At 33.3% G+C, this 18,429-nt stretch overlaps 1 protein-coding gene across 3 annotated transcripts in view; it reads right to left on the bottom strand.

The window, feature by feature from the left end:
• The window catches only part of ARHGEF12 (Rho guanine nucleotide exchange factor 12), a 142,076-nt gene that overhangs the window by 72,451 nt on the left and 51,196 nt on the right, over window positions 1-18,429 (bottom strand). For 2 of the 3 annotated variants that reach the window (XM_063092401.1, XM_063092405.1), the window contains exons 2-4: window positions 3,625-3,648; window positions 2,276-2,361; window positions 632-688 (exon numbers count right to left, since the gene is read on the bottom strand). In XM_063092401.1, coding sequence (XP_062948471.1) covers window positions 632-688; window positions 2,276-2,361; window positions 3,625-3,648 — 167 coding nt within the window. The remainder of the gene's footprint in view (window positions 1-631; window positions 689-2,275; window positions 2,362-3,624; window positions 3,649-18,429) is intronic. The other variant, XM_063092402.1, reaches the window with a different exon arrangement.

The following is an 18,429-nucleotide window of genomic DNA, read 5'->3' as shown; positions in this document are numbered from 1 at the left end:
TGGAAGCTTTTAAAAGGTACCATTTTGAAACTTTCCCATTCAGATAAGATTCGGGGAAACTTCTGAAAGGCATAGACAAAGTCTTCAAACTATGAAAATAAAATATTTACATATTTTTGCTATTGTGGATAAATTATACAAGAATGACTTTTCCAGATGACAAGGCAAATAAAAATTAGCAAACAAAAAATAAAATAAAAATTCCAAAGAATTGTAGGACATCTAAATTATACCATTACTATACTTAAAAGGAAGAGACTTAATTGCTTAAATGCTACACAATCCAAACTCCACAAATGAGACACAGAAAGAAGATGCCAAGAATTCAAAGACCATCCATGTTATTTGGAGGAAGCTGACCCAAACATATTAGAGACACTTTCCTAACATAAGATGAAAGAGAAGATGGGTAATATGGCCTGTTCTTAATCTACAATGTTAGTTTCTAGCAACCTTAAGCTTCCACATCACAGCCACATTAAAACCCCAGGCTCCCTTTCCAGGCAGCAGATCACGCCATGCAGAACAGACACAAGACAAGCTGTGGTTATTTAAAAAAAAAAAAAAAAAGAAAGAAATAGCATGAAGCAAGCTCCAAAGGTGCAAGGCTGAATTAGCTACATTAGCTTACCATATATCTCGGATCTACTCTCCTCTGAACTAGACTTTGTCTTCTTGGAGGAGCTATCTGCACAAGAGCGGGAGAAAAGGAGAGAGATATAGAAAATATGGAGACCAATGTAAGGCGAAATATTCATGGGGAAAAAAAGAATGAATCATGATCAAGTTAAATCGTGCAAACACAAAGTATGAACATCACAGATGATAGCACTTAGAATAGTCACGAACAGCACAAGTAATGACATATTTTAAAGATTTATTGAAGAAATGACAGTACAATAAAAATACACTCAAACAAAACAACACATGAGTAGTCTATAAAATATATCATCTGATAATTGTAGAGATGACAAAAGCACTAAAATCTGTAATAATCTCATTATGACATACTGTATAACACTTTGCTAAATATGTCTTTGAAGATGGGCACATCACAGGTGAACAATACAGAATAAATCTAATAAGACTGTAATATTTTTATAAACATAGGGCAGAAATTTGAGACCCTTATTAGCAAGACAATAACTAATCATATAAATAAAAGCTTCTGAGTCCTATGACTTAAAAATTAGGTGTCAGAAATAGAGAATTCTCTCTTCATGGAGATCCATAAGTAACATATTACATACTCCCACACCAAAGCCTCCTAAATTGATGAATGAAATTTCATTTTATCTACTACCCAAGATGCAGGTAAATTATTAGCTATTCACTTCCCAGTTATCCCTTCTGGGTAATATTCATAATATTTTTTCAAAATAAAAGAACAATTTATACTAAAAGTAGGAAACATTTTAATTAGATACATAAAACATATTACTCTCTATTAAATATTTTGAAGTATATTTCTAAATAAATATATCTAAAAATAGGTACAGCATATTTATCTGAATTTGCAGCATTTACTTTATCTTTTGTCACAAGGATATACAACTAAATAAAATAGTATGTGCACAAAGAACATGTATCAGTTTCAAATGACAAAAGCAAAATTATCAAGCAATTTCTATAAATTAAGTAGTGAGTGAGTTTACAAGAAGAAAGCAAAAGGAAAAGCCTATATTTTACAAGAGAAGAGTCTGCTAACATCAAAACTCTAGGAAAGATCAACACTACTTAGGTTGAATGACAGCTGAATTCAGAATACTTTCTGACTGAAGAAAAAGGGATTTCTATTCTTTTGCTCACTCTAAAATGAGACAATCATTAATTTTTGAAGTTGCATTTTATCTAATATTTCAATTCACCATGATCACAACTGAATTTTTAAATGACCACAGAAGTTTGTAGTTGTTATAGCCTTGATTTTATGACATAGACTGCTCATACCATGATTTATCTTAACACTAAACCATTGGTCTGACCAAAATCTCCAATTATGATATAACTATTTCTATTATCATTATTTTTAAATATAACACACTCACACACATCACAATGATACTTCTATAATGAAATCTATAGTGCTGAAAGTTAACAATGCTTGCATTCCCGCTGAATACAAAGGCTTTACATTATATAATTGGAGGGGAGGGAGAGTCCTAAAACAGATCAAACAACTACTCCAGAGTGGTTCAGGTAGTTCAAGCTGAACTTATGTTATTCTGAACTTCACTACTCTCAATATTCTTTAGAAGAACAAAAAGTGCTTTACCTGTGGGGTCAAAATCATGTGATGTACTGCGTTCAACTTTCTGCTTCTTATCGGTTGGTGACTCTCGGTTCAAGATACTCCCATGCCTACATTAAATCAAAGCAATCACATGTTTACTATAAGAAAATCATTAGAATAAAAACTTAATTTGAAAATCCCAGAAGTGTGTCTTACAAAGAGAAACCAGGAAATCAGTTTACCAAATAAGTTTAAAAACTCAGTCTGTGTTACATGTAATATACACAGTTTATTTGGTTATAAAAAGTGCTTAAAATAATAAAAACAGTATTCTGTGTTAAAATCCATTTTATTGTTAGAAATACCTGCTTACATTTTTTTAGTGGTTTTCATAGGTCAATCATTAATATTTCCATTTAACAGACAAGAAAATTGTGCCTACAAGGAATTAAACACATTCTCCAACCGCACATATACAATGGTCAAGTTCAAAATCACTGTATAAATACAGCATGCATGAAAACAGTTTAAAAAAACCAACAAAACCAAAACTCAGGCGAGCCTCACTTAAGCCTGCCTATACAGTTCTAGATACAGAAGTCTTAGCCAACCACTCCAGACCCAGATGACACTAGAATTATTATTTTTTCTATGGCCTAACCAACTAGATTGATCACATTACCGGGCAACAAATAAGACCATAACTATGATATACACACTACTAATAAATTGAAATGCTAAGGTCAGCATTGGTATCCTGGACTATGCTGTCACTAAAAATGATAAAAGTACTATAATAATTAGGAATGACATACTACCTACATTTTAAATAATATTTATGATAATTAAGGAGAGAGAGAGAAGAAACGTTGAAGCACAAATACTGAGGAAGAGGCACTGAATCCCTGGAAATGAGTAAATACATATGGATATAGGAACAAATATATTTGAATATTTTGGATTTTTTTTTACTGTCATAAAGTAATTAAGACTAAATGAGTGCCAAAGTTCATTAACAAAAGGCAGTTACAGTCACATAAATAATAAAACACATCAAAAACAAGCAATCCATTTTTATCCTCCAAGCTACTCACAATTTAAAACAATCACAAATAGATTTTAAAATTAAATCTCTTCATAGGGAGTGACCTTAAATGTCAATTTGAACAAACTTTTTAAATGCTTACATTAAAAACATTGGAAATATTATCAAAACAATGTCATCTTCCAGACAAAATATGTAACACCTGTTATATTTTAAATTTGTAAAACATTTTGCAATTTTAAATCCACATTCTCAAAAACCACAAAAATTCACCATAATTTCAAAGGAAAGCTTCTACTTAAAATTTAACCTAATATTTGGTATGAAGTGCAACTGAGCAACTTACCTTATAGGTTTTTTGAGGGGAAACCTGAAACAAAGTAAAAAAAAAAAAAAAAAAAAAAAAAAAGATGTAGTTATTTCACTTGTAAGATTCTGTTATTACATTTATTCATTCTACTGAACCAGAATAAGGGATTTAAATCTTATGCTGGCTGGCAATTTAGCTCAGTTGGTTAGAGCATAGCCATATAATACCAAGATCATGGGTTCAGTTCCCCATATAGGCCAGTCACAAACAAACAAACAAACAAACAAATGTTATGCTAACTTTCCCAAAGCAAGATTCAACAATCAGAAGGAGTAAGAAGATGGATACCATTTTCAAATAGCTTAACTACTTTGTTAAATCTTAAACTGCAGATGCATTTACCATCAGCTGTCCCCGAATATGGCTCCTCTTTTAAAAAATTCTAATAATAATAGCAACTGCTAAATGTATTGAGAGCTTACTAGATGCCAAGCACTATTCTAAACTCTTCACATGTATTATCTTGCTTAATGTTAAAAAAAAAAAAAAACAACTCTAGTTATTTCATTTTAAAATCAAAGCAAAATAAATATTTTACCTTTAAAACATTATACTTTGTTTTCCTAGCACGGAAAGTTCTTTCTTGCCCATCACTTCTCCCCACTTCCCAAAATACCTGGTCTGATTGCTACACTATTGATCTGTGTCTACCCTTTGATTAAGATCAAATCATGATCCTCAATTACAGTAGTCTCCCCTTATCTAATTTTGCTTTCCATGGTCAGTTACTGGTGGCTCAATGACCTGGCCAAAGATATTAAATGGAAAAGTCCAGAAATAAACAATTCATAAGCTTTAAATTTCATGCCGTTCTGAGTAGCATGATGTAATTTCAAGTTGTCCTACTCTGTCCTGGCCCAGGACATGAATCATCCCTTTGTCCAGCATATCCACAATGTATATTCTACCTGCCTATTAGTCACTCTGTAGCTGTCCTGGTCATCAAATTGAGAAAACATAACATACAGTATACAGAGTTTGGTACTATCCTCAGTTTCAGGCATCCACTGAGGGTCTTGGGATGTACTCCCTGAGGATAACGGGGGGACTACTGTATTTAAGAACAGAACTCTAGAAAAAACTACCATTGGAGTAGTATCAATTACTAAAAATATGTTCCAAAAATAGAAAACAAAGGGTACTTTTTTCTGTTTCATTTTTCTGGGGATTCTGTAAGCTGAAAGAAGTACAGCATTTCCTCCTGGCTGTCTTTCTTTTAAAGAAATTATTACTGAAAGCTTCCTGATAAGAGTTTGATGCTATACATAAATGCTAAACCTAAGTCTAAAAGAATGGTCTCAAATATCCTCCCATTCTTTTGATTTCTGTCCTTTTTAGATTATTTCAACTTATGGCATTTTATGTAAAGATTATTTAGTCTAGGTAATAAGAACAGTGCTTTATTAGGATCATCTGTAAAGCTGGGGTTTTAAAAAAGGCTATTAGTAAAGACAGGAAGAAATAAAGATAAAATAATGATACTTGAATGACTATATGTTATTTAGTTAGCATGGTGTTAGTTTAGTTAAAAAAAAAAACAAACTCTGAAACACAATTAAGATTCCTTTAACTCCTATTATAATTAGAATTTATCCACAGAAAAACAATCTAAAAACTCCCCTAATAAGTGATGGCATGTTAGTTCACAACAAAGTTAGTGATGACAAAGAAAGGGGGTCTGGGACAAGAGGTCACTCCTCTCAAAAACATACTGATTTCAAAAGACTACCTACCCAATCTTCAGAAATAGGGTATCCCTAAGTAGTCTGTCCATACTTGTTAAGGTGGGAGTGGGAGGGAATGGGAATATGTTTTTAAACTTACGGATGAATACAGAAGTTGGCAGCAAAGGATTACTGAGTTTCTGCAGAAGATAGCACCTGGAGTTACCAACCTTAGCTACTCTGCCTCACAACCATTATAAAAATTCTTACCCTAAAACAATGCTGCTTGCGTCAGGGACTGCAAGATGCAAGGGGATTCTGGTAAAGAATCCCAGAAGTTCCCAGACTACTGACTGTAAGCCAGTTTCCTGAGCTATTTTCTCTTACAAGAGAATGGAAAAGGAGGAGAAATATCAGGACAAAAATGGAATGAGCAGAGGAATAACAAGGATCACCCCACAATACAACTTGTTTATCATAACCCACTTACTACATTCACAAAGTATACATAAAGTACTTCTCAAATAAAAATTTTTAAATCATATTTTTTTCTCTCATCAGTGAATTTCACTTTAAAGTACCTGCTAAAACAAATATGTGTGCACACATGTGTGACACACATCTATATGTATATGTACATGTATATTTTATATATATGCATTTATACATAAGTAACAACGTCAAGAACCTTTCTGGCTATTTTATTGGTTCCTCTGCTTCAACTAGGAAAATCACCAAGACAACCCCATAGTTTTGTAAAATCCTTACCATCTGCTGAATATTGAGATAAAGATGTAATCAGAGAGCTGAAAATAGAAAGTCAGAACCCCAAAGCTTGGGGCTAGAGTTGTAGATTTGAGCCATCAACCTACTGGTGATCATTGAAATGTAAAACAGCAAGTAAAGAAGAGAAAATGGCAAGGATCAAATCCTGGGAAAAACTAGCATCTGGATGATTGAGAATGGGAGGCAAGAGCCAATGAAGTAGATAGAGTTGATGAGTCAGAAAAGAGAAAGGGCTATCCCAAGGAAGAGGAGATAATCAATTATACCAAATGCTGTAGAAAGACAGGTCTAAAAGCTAAAACATAGCTATGTTCTAAGCAACAAATCAGTTCAATATTAGGCTAACGAAACAAACTCCAGTGAACAAAATCCTATATTTTCAAGTCCATGTCCACTACGTAGTCTAATCGTGAAATAATGCAATTTCCGTTTGTTAAGATATATTTACATAGAGTTAAGTGTATTTGAATGCTGACATAATGTTAGAGGTGCCTAATGAAACTCTGTCTGGCTTTTGAAAATATCATATTGATAATTTCAACAGTTAGCCAACAATGAATCTCTTTGTATTTATTTATATGTGTCACTGTGTATTTTTCTAGATATCAAACAAATCAAAGTACCAGTATGAAGAACTATAATGAATAAAAGGAAAGGGTTATTAGGAATTTGGATTACTGGGATAAGGTGACTAGATGCCTTTACTTTGGATTTCCCATACTAAGCATAGCTGTATCCCAGAAATCCTAACCCATGGCCTTAAACGTTCAGAATACATTTATTCACTAGACTGAGAATAAACTTATTCACTAGACTCAGAATGCCTTTTTCTTTGCTAGCTCTTAGCTCTAAAGCCCTAGGTAACAGTATTTAGAGGCCTCCCCAAATTTTGCATTTTCACACATCCCTCCCAATATGTTATTACAGTACAGAGGTAAATGTGATTTGGTAATTAAATAACTCTAACCCAATAAATAATGTATACTAGAATAAGACTTCCATTTTAGCCAGGTTTTTAACTATTCTAACATACACACACACAGACACACACGCACGCACACACATGCACACGTGATTTTATAACCAGGATATCCCTTTAAGATTATTAAACAGAATTTCTTCTGTATTTTAAAAGAAGGCAAAAAAACCACAAAGGTTTTGTGTTGTCACATATTTGCTTATAATAAATAGCCTACCAGAAACCATATTTTTCTTTTATTGATTTTAGTGAGAAAAGAGCTAGCCTTTTGACACTACTCCAGTGAGAAATGTTCTGAAACCATGTAAGAAGAAATGGGGATATCACATTCAAATCTTAATTCCTACCCTTCTCTCTCTCCTCCAAAGTATTAGGTTTTTCCCCTGGGTTTAGTTATGGTAGGAAATTTGGGGCTCTAGATGGTTCTTCTTAATAAGGAATGATCGAAATGAAGAGAAGGAGGTTAAAAAAATTTTTACCTACATTGGACAGTGGTAAGATTTTATTAGCAGTCAAACAATGTTAGCTACTAAGTTAAGAATTATCAAGAATTCCTTTAGAAAATACATCCTGATTTTAATGATGTTAAAAGGTAAGGTGGGGGGCAGGACCCTGCATCTTGGAATCAATGAAATACAGCACCACTTTACTGGAATCCACTCCTGTGAGGAGAGTTACTAGACAAAGAACTCTGCGAATTAGTTAATAATTAATATAATTCTAAGGCTCAACTCTCATGAAATGATGATAAACATCAGTGCAGAAAATATACTGTTCTGAATCAGAAATGGGTAGAATGGAATGGGAATAGTATTATTAATTGTTATAGTAGTCAGTGAAAGTTTCATGTAATTTCAAGGTCTTGGGGGCAGCATACTCCTCAAAGAGTATATTCCTCAAAAAATATACATAATTGAGCTCATATTCAAGTTTCACAATTTAATAGGTGCTTAACTCGGGCAAGTTGCTTAACCTCTCTAGGTGGCATCTGTAAAACAGAGATAATACTAGTACCTACCTCACAAATTTTTTTTGAGGATTCAATTAGAAAATGAGAAGCACTCCCTAGCAAATAGTAACTACTTAATTATTATTAGCTATTAGGAAGAACAAAAATAAAATATGAACATTAGTGGCATGAATTCAAATTAAATAGAAAAGAAAAAATAAACTTAAAGACTAGTAATATTCAAATAGATTTTAGCTCTGTAAAATGCATAGAAATGCGTAATTCAAAGTCCAAGACGAAACCACAGGTTTAACTCACCAAGTTATATTATATAAAATTAACATCAATATCAAGTTAACAAACTTCCCAGATGCTACAAAGTAAGGAAGAATATAAGGTTACAATTTAAACTTTCAATTTTCCTGGCAAGTAGGGTTAGTGATTTTTTCCAACCTAGTTAAATTGTGTTGACCATACCCACCACTTATTAGCAAAGCAGTCCATTATTTCTTCATCTCCTTTAAAATATCAAGAGTGACTGATTAAGGCATTCTGTGGGCTGGATGTAAATCGTATTTTTCATTAATCTTTATCTACAAAATAATTTAACTGGCCTAAAGCATAATACTTAAAAATTTGAAATTAACATGAATCTGAACCAGCTTGCTCTAGTATTGTATCATTTTTCACAAAAAAACAAAACAGCTAGGATGGCATTTGTCTGCTCTTAAGTAGAGGGATTTAGCACATAGTGCTGACTCCAGCTGGACTGTTAATTCAATGTCTCTGCACAGTACGATTCACAGAACCAAAGTCGTTAATGGCCACCGCCATCACCGTCACCATCATGACCACCGTCACCATCATCACCATCATGCCCCCGCCCAACAAAAAGAAAACCAGTCACAAATCCTTTCACCATCTACCATTTATAACTGGTCTAGCTTAAAGTAATTAAAAGAACTAAAACTTATGGAACTGGCAAAAAAAAAAAAAAAAAAAGGAGGAGGAAGAAGAAGAAAGGAAGGAGGAGGGAAGGTGGAGAGAGGGAGGAGGGAAGGAGGAGGCGGGAGGAGGAGGAAGAGGAGAAGGAGGAGTCTGAACATCGCCTACAATACAATAGCCTTACTGATGTAATTTTTTATTAGCATATAGATCCTATGCATGAAAAGAGGTTAGCAGGGCTGGCAATAAAACGTTATATCAGAAGGATTCTAAAGCAGAAGCTACAGCTGACAGAATGATTCATGGAGAATTTTTCACGGTGTTTTTAGTTTTAAACCTCTGGACCTTGCAATACAAACCACAGAATGACAAGGCCCAAGAAGCTCAGATTTGGTGTAAAATCCAAAAATGACTCACTACGAATGTAATGTAAGATTTCAAATTAACTTCTTAAATATAGTTTAGTATACACCACTTTTACTGACGAACTTAAACACATGACAGACCCTTAGTAAGACTCTCTTATTTCCTGAACACACTTTGACAAATCAAATAGTAAAGTTCTTTTCAATTACTTTCATCCTCTCTGCCAGAGCTATTATAGATTGGATATTAGTTGTTTCTGAACTGGGAAAAGTAGTTCACAATTAATATAACACCTTAATAACAGCTTTCATTTCCTATTGACAATCTGGAAAATTATCACCTTTGTGAATATTTCCTGGAAGGCTTCTAAATAACTTTCCTTTGAGAACATGAGGTACACTATTATCTTAATAAGTTTCTTTTTAGGCTCTATTTACTTCAGAAAACCAGGTTAAAAGAACTGCCAGAAAAAAACTTTGAGACACTCAAAATACTTAAACATGTATCCTTATCCCATTAAACACCATTCAAGCCATCGAATCCATTGTAATGGTAGAGATATTAAATATTAACATTATTAAACAAATATAAGCAATGAACTAGACTGTACAAAATGATCTCATGATTTATAAAATAGGAACAATGAATGGTTTTTGTTTAATAGGATTTAAATCTTAATCTCATTTCACATTTCCTTATTTTCAGGGTATGTTGGTGAAAATAATAAAAACAAGAGATTAAAAAAAAGTTCTTTTAATCAGGGACAAGCATTTTTCCCACCAATATTTTATATAAAATATATTAAGATTAAACGTTCAAACTTTGTAAATTTAAGTGAGAATAATTCAGAAAAATTTGTTAGGACAATGTGCTTTCTGCAAATTTTTTAAAAATTTTAATTTATCTGCTTTCTGCAAATTCACCAAAAGATTCAATTGTGCTTCTGAAAAAACAGAAAGTCTTAGCTTTTACCATTGCCACTGAAGTGCCATTGAGACAAGCTCCAACGTATAGTGTTTACTTTCCATTCTGAGCCTGAGAATTTTATTAAAATGTAAAATTAAGATATAAAATAATGTCAAATAATATTTTACATTTTTGAATATAGAGCATCCTGTAATATAAAAGAGTGATACTCCAAATTTAAATTCTTACATATCACTTTAAATCGCAAATATATTTCCAGTTTAGTTGCTGTTTTTATTAAAGAAAAAAATCTAAAGAATCCACAAAAACAGCATTCTGTAGCAAGAAAAAGCGATTCAACAACAAAAAAATTATAATGGATTTATCTTAAATGTTCCTAAACATTTCTTACCAGTGCCAGAACAATCAAAGAAACAGATTTTTTATTTCTAAAATCTTAGGAGAAGGAAAAACAGCCAAAACTACACTAACCATCAAATCACAGAGTGTTATGCATGATCTCCTGCTTACCCTCAGGTGTTGTACTTGGTATGCACTCATTCCTTGAATACAGAGAAGACCAACCACAGCCATACCTATACCACCAAGCTAAATAGACAAGGAGTTGCCCAAAAATCACAACAGAAGAAAATACAAGGAATAAGAAAAGTACAAACTTACTTCTCATGTGCTCTAAAAATGTTCACAATTTCTTTGAACTAATTTCTTGTGCAGAAATAAAAACCTCATATACTTTCCAGGTAGAGTGGTAAGAGAATAAGGTTGCACACATTCCATGTTCTCTTAGAATACTAGAATATTTTTAATTACATAAGAAATGCATTATGAATAAGTCCTCTGGTTACATAGTCTTAACTTTATGCAAGCCATATTCCTTACTGGAAAACATATTTCTATAAATATGTAAAATTTAGAGCCTATGTGAATATAAAGTACAGGTAAAGATAAAATAAAACTTAAAAAACTGATGATAACCAGTATCATTACAATTAAAACTTCTTATATAACACACCTCCCACATCCATAGAAAATATTTTATTATTTTCTTCTGAGGAAATTCTTTTTCATTAAAAATACTTTACCTGTCTGTCATATAAGGGTACTCAAAAAGTTCATGGAAAGATCTTTTAATTCTATTTTTCCACAAACTTTTGTGAAGTACCCTCAATATATAACAAATACTATAATGAAATTTTTGGTTTTGTACTAAGGAGATTTCTCTTCACAAATGCTTTGGTTGTGGAGTAAGATATTAATAATTCCTCAACCAGAATTAGCTATTCACTTAGTTTATCACAAAACCACCCTTTCTGCTGTCAAATCTGAATACCCCAAGCTGTCAAACCACTCCACAAAAAAAAAGACCTCTGATTTTATTGGGAAAAAGTGAGAAAATGAGTTATATGCCTACCAGCTGCTTCATACTTTCTTCTACAGTTTTTCTTGACCCAAATCAACGGAATTAGAACTGAGTATACTCTTACCACTCACCGCTGCACAGAGTCTAGAAGGTTAGAGGGAAGGGGTGTTTTAATGACTTTGACATTCCTCTTACGTCATCCCAGAATCAGGAATCACTGCTCCACAAAGTTCAGTTCATTTTGTAATTTAGTGACATTCAGTTCTATTTTCTCCCTTAGCTGCTAAAAATGGGGCTTATCCTAATATACTTAATACATAAGACTACTGGAGCTGATAATTTCTAAATAAATCTATACTCATATTATTTTTATAACATTGTCAATATAATTCGTCACACTTAAGGGATTGAGAAATGAGACTGTTATTGTTCCAAAATGTAATGTTTTCTATAAAGAAATGGTTGTCTACCTTTTTAATACGAAGGAATGTCTCTTTTCCTTTATTCCCAAAGAAATACGCATACAAATTTTTAAAAATTAAAGACAAAATGGAAAACAAAAATCACTCATAATCTCAATACTTAGTGTTTTTATGCATATATTCCCCCATCTTTTCTTAATATAGAGATAGATTTCTGTACGTAGTGTATAAAATTTCTTTGTATAAAAATTAAAGCATAATGAACATATTACTTCGTAACTTTCTTTAACTTAATAAACACCAACGTGTTTTTACATCATTAAGTATTTCATTACAGCACTGGTTTTAAACTTTGCTCCATAAAATCCTAGGGGTTCAAAAGAGGTCCCTCATGAAGCAAGAGTGGGTAGATGGGGCTCTGGGCTTCCACACATCAGAGCTGCTTGGTTTTTATTTTTATATATTGAACTTCCAAACAAGAAAAGATTTGAAAAACAGAGCTCCAAATAATTCTTGGTAGCTGCAATGTCCTGTAATATGGCTATTTAATTAATTTAACCAATTCCCTTTTGTAAATATTTAGGCTGGGTCCAGTTTTTCAGCATAATAAACAATATTGTAACAAATATCCTTGTAACTCAAACTCTATCCTTGATTTCTTCCTTAGGATGAATTCATTTATAGTAAGGAATCCAGATGGGGGTTTGTAATAGAAATAAGAGGAGTTTGTGTAGGTAGCAGGTAAGCAGAAAAGAGAGGACACACTGGTCCCCGAGCGCAATTCCACAGACTCATGCCTAACCTTTATGGAAAGAGCAGCAGAAGCTGAAGAAGCTGTTTTGGCAACAGATCCTGTAAGACAAGGGCCAGTGTAACACCATTGGTTCCCAAGTAATAAAGCATGGCACAAAGTGGGTAAGAGAGACCCTCCCTATTTCTGTTAAGATTAAAAACAAACAACAAAAAACAGGGATCCATGTAATATCAACTCTGGTGAATAAATGCCAAAAAGCTGCAACAATTTCATAATATTTTCAGAATTTGCTTTTTATTAATCACATCAATATGTTTGAAGACAATAAACAGATGTGCAAGATGCATTTCTTAAGCAGTATGTGAAGAGCACTAAGTGCATATAGAGATTCTCAGTTTACCTGCATTAAACATGAAAGCAATCCTAAGTTGGGAACCATTACATTTGTTACGGGATAACTGTGTCCCCTCCCCACCAAAGATATATTAAAGTCCTAACTCCCAATACCTGTGAGAGTGACAGGTTCCAAATAATTTCCCTTATTTGGAAATTAGGTCTTTGCACATGCTTTTGATGTCCTATCTAAATCTTTGCCTAAACCAAAGTCACCAAGATTTTCCCCTACATTTTCTATTTTACTTTTAGGTCTCCAATATATTTCATAATAATTGTAGAGTATGAGGTATGGATGGAAGTTTATTTTTTTGCATATAAACATCCAATTGTTCCAGCACCATTTGCTGAAAAGACCACCCTTTCTCCACTGAATTGCCTTTGCATTTTTGTTGAAAATCAGCTGTCCACATATGTGTGGGTCTATCTTTGGAATACTAGAGGTAAAGTGCCCTTTTCATCACCTGTCAAAGGGTAAATGTCATCAACATGACTTACCACTAGTAATGTTAACCCTTGGTCATTTGGTTAAGGTAGTGTTCACAGGCTTCTCCCTGTAAAGTTATGTTTTTCCCTTGCTATACTTTATTCTTTAGAAGCAAGTCACTAAATCCAATCCACACTAGGAGTTGAGAGGTAACTCCATCTCCTGGAAGAGGAGGAATCTGCATATACTCTTTGGAATTCTTCTGTAAGAAAGATTTATGTATTTATGCAATCATTCATATTTGTACGGACTTATGTATATTTATATTTTGAGTTCTAATCTAACACTATGTTATTTATTTTCTGCTCAAATTGTTCCAGCTTAAGCCAATGAGGGTTCTTTTAGGTTGGCACCAATGTCTCTTTGAAATGTCCCCACCATTCTGTTTTTTGAGCACTTCCTTGTTTCTGACACTACAAGGTGCTCTAAGCTTATCTTGTATTTTCCCTACTCCAGCTCTAGAATCAACCATTTCTCCAGTCATTTTATTGGAGAATGGTATTTAGAAACAAGATCTAGGGGCTGGGTATGCTCACTGGTACTGGATGCCACCGGTTCTAGGTATTCTTAAAGGAGGCAGGAAATTAATGTGTGTATACTAACTCATGTATACACATATCTATAATCGTTTCTGTAGTTATCCATATATTTATCTATATACATATTAAGATAAACATGAGTTCATACTGATATCTGATTCTAATGCAGTACCACAGGAGTTCATTCCAGTCTTCCCCCCTTGCTTAACTCCTCAATCCGACAGTAAGATACCTAATTTCCATCATCTACCACCCATTTACTTATATTGACTGATTTTTCGATGTTAAACCCACTTATACTCCCGTGATAAACCCCATCAGGTCATTATTATATATATATATTTTATATTTTTTCCTACTTTAATGTGTGTATATATATATAGCTACATTTTATAAACAATGGTTACATACTCATATTATTATATATAGTTGGAATTTATAAAAATTCCCAACCATATTTCATCTAAATTTTTGAATTTATTGGCATAAAGCTATTCATAATGTTCTCTTACTATTCTTTTACTATCTGTAGAATCTGTAATGATGTCACCTCTTTTATTCCTGATGTTGGTAATGTTTGTCTTTTTTCTTTTATTCCTGATCAGACTGGCTAGAGGTTTAACAATTTTATTAACCTTCTCTAGAGAATCAGCTTTGGTTTAATTTTCTTTACTGGTTTTCTGTTTTCTACTTCATTGACTCCTGCTCTGATCTTTATTATTTCTTTTCTTCTGCTTGCTTTGGTATTAATTTGTTCTTTTTCTAATTTCTTAAAAGGCAAGCTGATGTCATTGATTTTAGACCTATCCTCTTTTATAATAGTTGTTTAATGCTATAAATTTCTAAGTAATGCTTTAGTGACATCCCACAAATTCTGATATGTTGTATTTTCATTTTCATTCAACAAAAAATACTTCCACATCTCCCTTTTGACTTCTTTTTTGGCCCATGGGTTATTTAGAATTGTGCTGTTAAATTTCCAAATATTTGGAAATTTTCCTGAGATTTTTCTGTTATTAATTCTAGTTTAACTCCATAGTGATCAGAAAACATATTTTGTATGACCTGAATCCTTTTACTTCATTGAAATTTATTTTATAGCCCAGAATATGGTCTCTCTTGGTAAATATTCCATGTCCACTTACAAAAAAACAAAAAAATGTATTATATTGTTGGCTGGAATGTTCCAAAAATGCAATTAGATCAAATTGGTCAAAAGTGTTATTTAAACATTCTTCATCCTTGCTGATTTTAACTACTTCTATCAGTTATTGAGAGAGGGGTATGGAAATCACTGACAATGATTATGGATTTGTCTATTTGTCCTTGCAGTTACCTTATTTACTTATTTTTTTCCCTATGAATTTTGAAACTCTGTTATTACGTGCATAAAAGTTTAGAAATGTTATGTCTTCTTTTTTAACTGACTCTTTTATCATTACAAAATGACCTTCTTTATCCCTAGTAATAATCAATGCTCTTAGATCTACACTATCTGATATTAATGTAGTCACTCTAGCTTTCCTTAGTGTTACCATGGCATATCTTTTTCCATCCCTTCACTTTTAAACTATGTGTGTCTTTATTTTTAAGGTGTTTTTCACATAGGCAACATATACTTGGATTTGCTGTTTCATTCAGTCTGATAATCCCTGCCCTTTAATTGGGATGTTTAGACAATTTACCTTTAATACGATTACTAATATAGGTAGGATTAAGTCTATCATCTTGCAATTTGCTTTTTATTTGTCTCATCTGTCTTTGGTTTTCCCCTTTTCTCTTTTTCTGCCTTCTTTTGGATTAAATTATTTTAATCAATTGATTTTTAAAACAATTTTAATATTTTGTTAACTTGTCTGACTTTCTCACTAGATCTTAAATTATCTGAAGGCAAGGACCATATTCTATTTGACTGTGTATTCTAATTAATTAATATGATGCTGAGCATATATTTGACAATTCAATACATGTTTACTACATAGATTCATTCATTCAACAAATTTTTTCTGAAAATTGTAGAGGGTGTACGTTATTTCCAAACCAGAAACCACAGCCTTATTTCTAACAGAACTCCAATTTTATTCAGTTATCTACTACTCCCCTCAGAGCTCAGATGACTCAGGAGAAGCCAACCCCATCTGCAGCAACAGCGACAGGCCTTTTGACCTAAAGGCAATTCCATTCTTGGGTAAGTGACTGGTTCAGAAAGGGGCAATGAGAATAGAAACAAAGTTCACTAGAGGCATCTATGAAAGTATTTCCTTACTCTTAAGAGAAACCACATGAAACTTATTTCTCTCCTTCCCACTGGACATAAATAAGGAAGAAAGCAGCCCTGACTGCTACTTAGCCTTGATTCTTAAATACTAGTTTAGGATGAAGTTGATACTGATGGCAAGAGTGAAAAGATGGAAAGCACCTGGGCCCTTGACACAGTTAAGCCACTAACCCAAAACTCCCTGAAGCCTACCACTAGACATCTTTTTTATGTGAGCCAGTAAATATGTTATTGCTCAAGTCAGTTTGACAGGTTTCCTGTTACAGGCAGCCAAAATCATACTAAGTTACGCAAACACCAATCTGTGCCAGTTACTGTTCTAGACATTGGAGAGTACATCAGTGAACAGATAAGGCCCCTGTTCTCATGATGCTTACATTCTACAGGAAGAAGATAGACTTTAAACAAATAACTGTACTAAAAAATTTCAAATAGTGATAAGTGCTATGAGAAAAATAAAAGAGATGTGATTTGACTAAATGTGTTAATTTAGTTTATTCAAGGATGACCTCTGAGATATTTGAGCAGAGACCAAATGAGCTGAAGGAGCCAGCTATAAGAAGATCTGGAGCCAAAGCATTACAGGTAAAGGAAACAGCTAGTACTGGGGTCACAGGGATAACCAGCTTAACTTATTTGAGAAATACAAAGTCCACTGTGGCTTGAGCACAGGGAATGACCAAGAGAGTAGTAGTGAGATGAGATCAACAGAAGTAGACAGGAGCCAGATATTGTAAGAATGAGAGCCATGGCAACAAGATTTTATTCATAATATAATGGAAAACCACTGGGGAGTTTTATATCATAATCTGATTTATGATTTAAAGGAGCACTCTGATAAAGGAATAAACCTTCATATTCCACCGATTTGAAAACTAACAAAGTCAAGTTCGGTTTGTGTTTACAGTAACAGTGTATTTCACCCCAAACATATCAAATATTTATGAAGTAATATGCGGAGAACACTACACAACGTTGATATATTCTTTCCCTCACTCCTCAAACAAAACATTCCACATTGTCTTGAAGGTAGATTTAGGAAAGAGAATAAAATAAGAAGAAACTAGGAAAGAACGGAGGGCAGCTGTTATGTGGTCCTTCTACTCTAATTTCTCTAGATAATGTCTGAAACTCAAAGACTGAATAATTTTTTTAAAGCATAACATGACTGAGAGGCATTTGGTAAACTTAGAACTATAATGCAGCCTTTAGTCTCTGCCCAGGCAAGTGTTTCAGTCCTCTTCTGACACAAGTATTTGGATTTTTCCAAGAGCTGATGTCAGGGCTTTTTACAGAGACAGAACAGCATTTACAGGCCAGAGAAGGAAAAAGGGTTTCCCCAGCAGCTATGCTCAATGTGGCCTTTGTACTGTTCCACTGCCAAAGGCAGGAAGACCCTGCTAGATAGAGCTATTTAGTTCCTGAAAAAAATTCTACCCTGGGAGGGTAGAGGATGAATGGCCAGATTTCCCATGAAGGGAACCCAGCTTAATTTTCTTTTGGTGCTTAAGCCCAAATTTAAATGGGCTCATCATCGGAACAAAGGGTTTCTTAATTCTTACGAGAAAAACCATTCTGCTGAACTTGTATATAAAGAGAAGATGTACTGGCTAGAATAAATATAGATTATACTGGTAAAGAACAGTAAGTTGTTCCATATTTCCTAGGGTTAGCTTCTCGGAAAAATATTCATTTGAAGAATGATTGGTTGAAGAACACTCTAAAGCTTCAAGTTACATATTTGGTAGTCAAAAATTATGCTAGACAGATTGCTCCAAACATATGATATCCATTATCCATGATAGGAAAAATGATTAACAATTAAAATCACTAAATCATAATAGCTAAAACTTGCTACTTGCTACTTTTATTTGAACATTTATAGTCTCTGCTTTAAGTACTTTATGTATATTAGTTCATTTAATTCCAACA

Source organism: Cynocephalus volans, chromosome 4, assembly GCF_027409185.1.
Source record: "Cynocephalus volans isolate mCynVol1 chromosome 4, mCynVol1.pri, whole genome shotgun sequence".
In the NCBI taxonomy this organism is placed as follows: Eukaryota; Metazoa; Chordata; class Mammalia; order Dermoptera; family Cynocephalidae; genus Cynocephalus; species Cynocephalus volans.
Note: the sequence above shows the minus strand (reverse complement) of the source record. Positions and strands in the feature narration are given on the sequence as shown.